General features: G+C 38.7%; 1 protein-coding gene across 1 annotated transcript; it reads right to left on the minus strand.

Annotated features, from left to right (window-relative positions):
* Window positions 1-3,542: 3,542 nt before the first annotated feature.
* On the minus strand, window positions 3,543-9,716 carry LOC146469591 (uncharacterized). The gene is made up of 4 exons (XM_085123108.1): window positions 9,590-9,716; window positions 7,187-7,306; window positions 5,840-5,962; window positions 3,543-3,559 (listed from the first exon to the last, which is right to left on the minus strand). Exons 1-4 carry the CDS (start codon window positions 9,633-9,635, stop codon window positions 3,543-3,545), a joined length of 306 nt encoding a protein of 101 aa, XP_084979234.1. The 5' UTR covers window positions 9,636-9,716.
* Window positions 9,717-10,000: the final 284 nt, after the last annotated feature.

Raw genomic sequence — 10,000 nt, forward strand, 5'->3', positions numbered from 1 at the left:
AACAGACTTAAAATATACATGTATCCTGGAGTAATAAATGGAAAAAAAAACTGTGATAATTCATAACAATCAGAACAGAGATAAACTAAACGACGATCTTCAAAAATTTGCACAAACAAACGAACAAATTTTGCGTACTTTTGTTGTTATGATGAAAATCAGGTCACACTAATGACTAATTTTACATTCGCCTTTAACGTTCTTTGAAAAGACATATCCTATCCTTTAAAGTGTTTGTGTTTGTTCTCTGTGAAGATTGTCAGAAATAAATGCAAAAATTAGAAATATATGCGAGAACTTGTCAGTAGTTTATGCTAGCTAACGATAAAAAAGTGTTACGAGACGTTTGTTTCACTGACTATTTTACCTAGCTGAGAATCAAATTTTCTTACATGAAACCAAAAGGAATGAGATTAGAAAATAAAACTCCAGGGGAAATAACGAACATGGACCGAAAAATGAGCTCAAGAGACTTTTCTGAAGTTAGCAGTAGCTTAAGTTAAACATGTTGCAGTGTGAACACTGCAAAAAAAATAACTTGCAAAAGTCGACAGCAAAGTTTTGTCAACAAAATCACATATAAGACTTAAGCTTAAATATACTCGCCTCTTTGGAAATAACCAGTCCTTTTATTCCATTGCTGATCTTTTCGTTCGTTTTACAACGTTAAATGAGCAAAAAGTTTCACTTCAAGAGGAAAAATCCAACGTTTCTTCGAGGATCAGATCCGCTGTTTATAATGTGCCGCCTCTAGAACAGTCGCCGCTATTCGCCTTGCTCTTTTTCCCGCTGTTGGAAAGCAAAATTGGACCAGATTAGAAAATAAAACGCCAAGGGATCGAAATAATGAACATGAACCGGAAAAAAATGAGCTAAAAGGGCAACTCTGAAGTTAGCAGTATTAACTGCGTGTCAACCCAGAAAGAAATCAATTTATTGCAAAACAGCCGCAAACGAGCAAAGTTTTGTCTACAAAATCACATGAATATACATGTACTTGCCTCTTCTGAGAATAGCCAGTCCTTTTATTCCATTGCTGATTTTTTCGTTCGTTTTCCAGCGTTAAGTGAGCGACACTTTTCACTTCAAGAATGAAGAGGAAAAATCCAACTTCTCGTCGCGCTGGATCGGAGTAAAATGATTCAGTTCACGATCGCCGACGCTAAAAGCAGGAACGGTGGAACGGCGGAATGGTAGAAAATCACTACAAATCCTAAAGCATGGAACGGCGGAAATCACCCCAAATAAACTGTAACCTTGAACCTAACCCTTACCCGTTGCGTGTTCTTGGATTTGGGGTGATTTTCTGCCTTTCCACCGTTCCAGTTTTTAGGGTTGCCCCTTCAAGACTCACGGCGCCTGCTGTTTATGATCAATGCCCCCTTCATGTAAATTCCCGCCGCACGTAGTCTTATTCTTTCTCCCGCAGTTGAAAGGTAAAATTTGGAGGAGATCGGAGGAGATTAAAAAACAAAACTCCAAAGGAAATTTTGAACATGGACCGAAAAGAAAATAAGCTCAAAAGACTGCTCTGAAGTTAACAATATTAAGCTCAAGTTTAAATTACACGGCGTGTCAACACTGCAAGAAAACAAGATCTTGCACGATAGCAATCCAGCAAAGTTTTGTCAACAAAATCATATGAATATACTTGCCTCTTCTGAGAATAATCAGTCTTTTTATTCCATTGTTGATTTTTTTCGTTTGTTTTACAACGTCAAGTGGACGAAACGTTTCACTTCTAGAGGAAAAGTCCAACGTTTCGTAGCGCCGGATCGGAGTAAAATGGTTTCACTTCAAGATTCTGATGACGTGCCAGTCAATTTGTTTCCTCCACCGCTAGACGTCTTGCTGTTTCTTCCGCTGTCGGTCACATAAATTGACTTTGTATTTTGTCGTCTTTAAAATTATGTTTTGCTTTTCTTTTTCTAAAACGCAGTTGGTGATGCAACTTCCCGCCGAAAAACCAAGAAAAACGCGGGTTGCCACACATGTTGACTGTGGCATTTCACAATGGCTTACATAGAGGGGTGGAAGGACGTACGGACGTACGCCGGACGGACAGTGACGTCATAACCAAACCAAAATTTCTCGCGTTCACGGGTTACCAAATTCTCTTAGCTATGGGGCTCCACTGCGCGCGCCTGCGGCGCGCGCGAGAGCTCCGCTAAAAAGGCGTAAAGAGAGTTTTTGTGAGGGGACGAATAAAACGAGCAGCTTTCAGGAATGTAACGGAATTGCAAGCTTTTAATTTCACTGGTTTACCATCTCAGTGTTTCATAGGTCTTTATACTTTGACCTACAATTTCTATTGTATAAATAAATAAGAGACCATAGAAGTAAAATTCAAGCATTGATGAAAGTAAATTATCTAAGGAAATATCTGCTAGACGCATACTTGGCCGACCGGTCCCCACTGGAGAAACAATCAAGGAAACAGCAAACAGAACGTTTTTTCGTGCTCAATTGCGTTGCATTTTTTTCGGTTTTTACCGCCACCTTCACCACTGGGTAGACATTCCTTGAGATGGAAAAAGTTTGACCTAAAAGTTAAGGAAAGAGTAAAGTTTTAACAAAAAGTAGCGGTCCGTCCACATTTTTCGTCCAATTCCTAGTTTTTTTTCATTCGATCGTCTTCACCAAGATTTGCTGGGTCTTGTCACACTGGTCCCGGTTGTTTGAAAGCTGATTTACGCTAATCCCCGATTAAAAGTTAACCGAGGTTTTTACCTCGCTCGTTAAATTTGTTTTTAAAAAGCTGATTTTAAGCTTAAGGTAAAAAAAGACGGTCAAAACTGAGGGAGGAAAATCTCTTGGCAGAATCATTATTGATTAGTAATTGAACTCGAATCAAACTTCATGTTAACCCAGGATTAGCTCAATCGGGCTTTGAACAACTAGGCCCTGATTATCCGCTGATTACAAATGACACAAGAAGCCTTTGGGCCACCTGCACCGTTTGCAATGTCTTACATGGCTGGCTGTTCATCTGCGCGTTCGAACTTCCAAAACCAATGGTTTCCTCCATCAAGCATTCAGTGTTGCATAGAAGTCGTATCTTGTTGGACCATGAAAGAATTTGGCAAAAGAAACGTCCTATTCAAAGCGATATTTTCGTAATACTTTTGGTATTAGTAAAAAAAAAACACGCAGACCAGTGACTCGGTAACATGACTCTGACTCGGATTTGACTCGGACGCAGAGTTGACTCGGTCAACCGGTGAACTCCTACAGGTTATAAGGATAAAGGTGCAAGTCTACTGGAACGCTGGTCTTTCGATCTATTGCCTGGAGGGGTGGCATGGGATTGAGTGGGTTTATTAGAAAATCATGCCCCCTCCCCCCTCCCCCCCAAAAAACTAACAACAACAACAACCAAGTGCTTTCAATGATCAGTGGAGATATACCCTTTTTTTATTTCACCATAAGACATCAAATCAGCAGTATTTCATAATTCCCAATGCTGCATTTAAAGCACATATATAACGATATTAAATTTAACTGGTGACCAGGGGGTGCTTTACTTCTTTCAGCGTTGGAGGTTAAGGAAACGTGTAACCTGAAAGGCAAAAAGACAGAAAAATGATCAAAGACAAATTACACTATTATAAATTAGCATACCTCAGTGACCGACTATTGCGTAACGCGCAATCTGATTGGCTACACAGGTGCCGTCTATCGATCGATAGACGGCAGTTTGTCAGAGCGCGCGCGATTTAGCATGCATCATTGGACAAATATATCAAAATTTATGAAATAAAAAGATTTTTTGCTTCATAGATCGATCACTGAGGTATGCTAAAACAATTAGACGGCTCGCTCTCGGTTTCTATCGCCTTTGATAGTTGGCTCGGGGCTTCGCCCCTCGCCAACTATCAGCCGATAGAAACCTCGAGCTCGCTGTCTAATTGTTAATTATAAATTACTCTTAGCCTAAAGAGTTACCAGGTAAAGGATGCTTGGCTACTTTGACCAAAATCTTGACGTTTTCAGACTTTGTTCGCTCCTCCTAAGAATATGACACCAGAATTTTTTAAACAACTTTGAGTTCGTTTGTTTAGTTTATAAAACAATTTTAATAAGTGACTTCAGTTGCCCAATTGGGCATAATGTAACTTTGATCATGAGAAATAACACAAACTTATTCTCCCTCTGAGGCAGTTGGCATCATTGCTGTTTAAAAAATTCCAACTGATTAAGATAGTTAACAAGTCAGGGGCACCCAACGGATCGTTTCGGTAAATTATCTGCTCGGAAGGTCCTTCATCCCCTACAATTTTCTGAGGGGAATTTTCACCTCGAACTTTCGTGATATGGAAAATTTAAGGCCTAGTGTTTTCGGATTGATAAAAATGTCGATTCGGGTACCGAAAAAAGGTCAGCTAAGATTTTCCGAAAGAAAATAAGACCTAAGGTTTTCGGGAAATGGACAAAAATGCCCTAGTAATTTCGAAAAGACTGAAGTTCCCCTAGAATGACCAAACAGACAAAAATATTATAGCGCAGCCTAAAATGAACCTACAGAGCTTTAAAGGCACTCCAGATAGCCTAAAATAGCGTTTCAAAGGATCTGAGAGAAAACTGTTGTTGGGTGCCCCTGACAAGTGCAAAGAATGAGGCCTGATTAATAACAATAACAATAATAATAATAACAGTTAATAACTTATATTGTGCCTTTAACAAAGAATGATCAAAGGCGCATTACAGCATGACAGTATGATAGATTTTAGTTATATTAATTTAACTAGGCATCAGAGGCGAATTTAAAAAGATAAGTTTTCAATGAGGATTAAAGCTGCTGAAGTGATCTTGATTCCTGTATCGCAAGAGGTAAAGCATTCCACAATGTAGGAGCCGTGGCGGCAAAAGACCTATCACCAAATGATCGCAACATTTTCCCACGATTCAAATTATATAATATTATATAATTATAAATATTAACCAAAGCTGCATAATAAATAATGGCTGGTCGGGGGGTTTCTTTGGTTTAGGTAGATTAGTAAGGCAGGGCTGCCCGCTCTCGCTTTACCTATTTTATTTTCTGCGTCGAGGTGTTAGCTATAGCTATTCGTGGACAAGCCAATTCATATGTAATATAAATTGAAGTTAATGTGAAAACCATGAAACCATCTGTGACCTTGAAGTAGTGGAGGATTTGAGCTGGAGGTCGGTTTATCTACTACCAAGGTTGTGTACGCTCAGTACTAAGATAAGGAACTTCCAGTTCAAATTTCTCCACAGACGTATAGCAACAAATTCCTTTCTATTTAAAATAGGAATTTCAGAATCTGCTCTTTGCTATTTGTACAAAACAGGTAAGGAAACATTAATCCATCTTATCTGGGAATGCTCGGTAACGAAAACCTTTTGGGGAAGGGTCCATTGTTTTCTCGTCTTAATCCATTTGATACCACCCTCACATCTTTTGGATATCTATCAATGTTTAGGTTTTAGAGGAGAGAAAAATGATATTTTAGTAAGCCACTGTTTGCTCCTCGCAAGGTATTATATTTATTGCTGCAAATTTAAGAATATCTCCCCATCTATCAGAGAATATGCGCAAAAACTGAAATATATAACTTGGAAATTGAAAAAAAATATCCATCGTGACCGATTCCCAGAATAAATTTCAGCAGAAGTGGCAAAAAATACTTCATGCACTTTAATTGTTACCCTCCTTAAGCCTCTGAAAATCAAGCTTGCTAAACGCTGTACGTTTGGGTTCCTGGTCAAGCTTTTACTCTTTTTTTAACTTCCCACCCACAATTTTAGCCTTTTATCTTTTGTAATTGCATTTTCCCACGAGGAAATCTAGTAAAATTCTATCATTTATACTTACCCTTGTCCTTGCAAGATTGACAACACTTGTCCATCATGTAAGCGGGGTTTTTACAGCACTCGCCTCTGTTTGCCCAGCCAGAACAGCTACTGTGGCTGTTAGTACAATCTTGGCTTTTTAAATCTATCAAAAGAGGTGTCAAATTTATTTTACAATAAGAGATACGGTAATTTCCACATATTTCTCATCTTTCTAATTGGAGACTTATTAATTTAGGGTGCGTTTCTTTGGGATAATCCCGATCAGGATCAATGATCCAAGATCACTTGGATCATGGTCCATCAAAGGAATTGACGAATCCTTGGCCAGAGTGGATTTCTCGGTTCCTTTGATGCACCATGATCCGAGTGATCTTGGATCATTGATCCTGATCTGGATCATCCCAACGAAACGCATCCGTGTCTGACTGTTGTGGTTTGGCAATGGTGCGTCATTATTTTGTCTTAACTTAAAACTGCTTCAGCGTTAGTCAGCAAGTAATAGTATGGGAAATAAGGAAGATTTTTTCTCCAAAGAGAAAAAAAGGAATTCGATCTCAGTCATTTGCATCCGGGGATTCGGATGACGTACTTGCAGTAGTTGCTATTGTTGCTGTTTATTTGTGTCTCCTCAAAGTGTTAGGTTTTATGGCAGTCTTTTTAATGTTGAAAAATTTGTGAGGATTTGCATGGAGAGAGTTTCTAAAGAGCAGGGTTGGTTAACAAGCATCTTTTTCCAATTAATCTCTCTCTAGTCTGCCTTCACAAGCATTCTAACTGCCACAGAATCTTACTCCTAAGTGTTAGTGTATCAGTCCTATAATTTTAATGTTGATTCCACAATCATGTTAGTGTTCACTAAAAAACTGTTATTGCACTGTTAGTTAAACTCCCCGACATGTCAGCTTTTCTAGGTTCTGACATTTGCATGCAGCGAATTTGGAAAAAAAAGATATTGTAGGTATCTTGGTATAGCTCTCTTAGAACTAAATGCACGTCAGAGAGCTTTTGATTGGCTCCATTGAAGATATATTTCTAGGGAAGCTTTTTAAAATTTGAAGATATTTTTGATATTCATGTTCAAAAAACACTCAATGTAGGAACTTGTTGAGATCGCTTTGTTTACATTCTTCGCGACGGCCCTCTGGCGAGGGGCAGACGCTCGAAACGTCATTTTTGGAAGAATGAAAAACTACAATTCTTAAGTAAATTTCACGACTGGGTATGTTATCAACATGTTCTTAAAATTGTGACCCATGCCAGGCTCGACTTTCTTATAAAAGAAAGTGATTTATGAAAGACTGCGTTTTCATTTCTCGCATAACGCAAATCAAACATACTCTAAATTTGACAATGGTGCTGTACTTACCGTTAAGATGGTCGCACCATAAACAGCAGTTGACATTCATGTACCCGGGATTCTTGGTGCATTCGCCTCTGAGTGCCCAATATTGACACCAAGGCGACTTGTCAACACACGACATCGAGACTGAAACAAAAAACAACAACAACAAAAAAAAAAACTCCACGTTCACTCTTTCATGAGGTAGCCAAATGAAACTATAACGTCTGAATTTCACCCGAATCCCGGAATCTAAGAATATGTCTCAACTTGTGAGCTTGTTTCTTACTGGAACTTACTGTGTATGCAACACTCTCCTACATGTACGAAGCCATGATCAGTTGCATCTTCATAACCTCTAAGACACCTTCAACACTTATGTGTTTTCAAAACCTTTTGTTTTTAGCGGATATACAAACGGAAAAAACCATCTGCTTCCACACTTGCTTCCCCAGCTTTTTTTGTTGTATTGTGTGCAAGATTTAATCTCGTACCCAGAGTCCTGAGATTGTTTGGCCAGCGGTTAGTCGCCAGGAGAAACTCTGGGGAACTGGAATTTTGTTAAAATTTTTGTGATTGGCTACTCCACAATGGCTTGGATTGTTTTACCGCAGAAATCCTGCGGTAATAAAATTCCAGTTCCCCACAGTCTCTCCTGGGGACCAACCGCTGGCCAAAGGGCCAGATGTACGAAATTGCGCAAGATTAAGATACCCGCGATACTATCGGCGACAGCAAAGCGACGTCAGCGTTACGGAAGGCTCCATTTCTTCCTTCCACTCTTAACCCGATTCTCCACTTTGGAAAGCGTTTTCAAAAGCCCTCGTACGTTTTCGTCGTTTTAGTGTTGACCGCGGTCAAACATCAAAAAAATTAGAAATGTCCGTCAGAGATAGGCTGTTTACTTTGAGAGCTCAAAGCTCATAAGTTCTTTTTGTGAGTTTACTGAAATCGTTTAATCATTTACTAAAACAGATTAAGATTTTTAAACTGAAATCACTCGATTGCAAAAACGTAGACACCTGAAAAACATCAACCGTGAATGATGAGACCCAACGGATTTGTGGGTAGTGTCGAGACAGCATATTTCCAATCGTGCAATCTTCCATATTATCTCTGATTACAATTTATTTAGCAGCATTTCAGCTGAGCTTAAACTCTTGAATATGTGAATGATTTTTCTCAAACTCATTAATAATTCATCAAGAGAAAACAAAGAAAATCACTACTGTGACCGTGGTTTGGATATGTGTTCCTAATTACCATAAAATTTTGCCAACTTTAGCCTTGAATTTCTCCAAGAATTATTAATCATTTGAGAAGCCATATCAAACACTCGAAAGTGTGATGGAAACGCCTTCTCGTGTTTGATATATTACTTCAAATGTTGCACTGGATATTTTTTTTAAATGGCAAGCTTGACGCGTTTCATTTCTCAGTTCTTATTACGCGACGTTAAACATGCCATTAAATACACACTTTGAGCTGTTCTTCATGTTATTTGCCCTTTCTGAGTTATTTTGCTTCACGCTTCACAAAGGCACAATGCGCCACTCACTTTCAATTCTTTCAACCTTCCCTTCCTATTCTCAACATAACAGTTCTTAACTCGTCTCCTTCCCCACGAGAGCATACCATAGTTAATAAAAGGCAATGGTTATGAAGCTTGACAAACTCATTTGTTATATGTTTTTGTTAGCGTTTTTGGCCTTGACCGTGCACAAACTCCAATAGATTTTGAAATGCGTTGGAGCAACTGACCAATAGAAACGTTCCTGCTAAGATATTCAACTGTGGTGTGAACAGTTAAAACAAAGGATTGTGCACGGTCGCGGCCCTTCCAACTTAAACTGCAGCACCATTGTTTTCATGGCAAAGTTTCATAACCAGTCCGTCAATTAACTATGGGTATACTAGTTATTATAATACCCTAGTACATTTTGCTGCACGTGCACGTGCTGTATTATAGTCCAGGTAGAATTATCTGTCAAAATGCCGTTTTTGAAACAAAAAGCTCTCAAATGTAAATTTTATGAGTTTTAAAATGTGGAAATAGTTCGTACTTCAAACGTCGAATATGTTCTTTAGTCCCATCCGACCCAACGTATTTGGTCTTTTGTCAAGTTTACAAATCACATTAACCGGGCTTTACAGGTCAATATCTTCACCGGGTCAACGTGTTCGTGTTCGGCCAAGAATAATTCTTGCCAATTACAATTAACTATCAGTTAAAATTTGCGTTATTTCACTTGTAGATCACTACACTCAACTCGCGAACTGCCCAAGTAAGGATCTTGCAACTAAAATATGTAGATGCAAATGTAGACATAGCGAAAAGGCGAATTATTCAGGGAAAGTGATGCATTGGACTTCTACCTCGGTATGAGAGAAAAGTTTCTCCGATAAGAATATCTGGTAAATTGAACTTACCCGCTGGAAGAAGAACGACAAGACAGAGCAACACGAGGGTCTTCATGTTTGCGGTTACGTCAATAACCTTGCTGTAAAGCTTAGTTCACTGGAAAATAATTGAAATAATACTTCCTATTTATTGCTCATAACATGAAAATATATTATAAAATTAACATTATTTCTTCCGTTATTGTCTTGAAAAAATAGCTACCGTGTAGCACGAAAATTTTGCGGGAGTTTAATTTTGCGGATTGGCGAGTTTTTGTGGTTTGCGGGAACAAATTTTTGCGGTCAAAGATGACTAAAATTTTTGCTGGGAACTAATTTTTACGATGCTCTGTTCAAGCAGCAGAACATTGAAGTGGAAGAAACCTTATTACTTTCAAGTTTTTCAAGTTTTGTCCGGTTTGTTGAGTTACAGTTCACTCT

Source organism: Pavona decussata, unplaced genomic scaffold, assembly GCF_977016875.1.
Source record: "Pavona decussata unplaced genomic scaffold, jaPavDecu1.1 SCAFFOLD_122, whole genome shotgun sequence".
Classification (NCBI taxonomy): domain Eukaryota; kingdom Metazoa; phylum Cnidaria; class Anthozoa; order Scleractinia; family Agariciidae; genus Pavona; species Pavona decussata.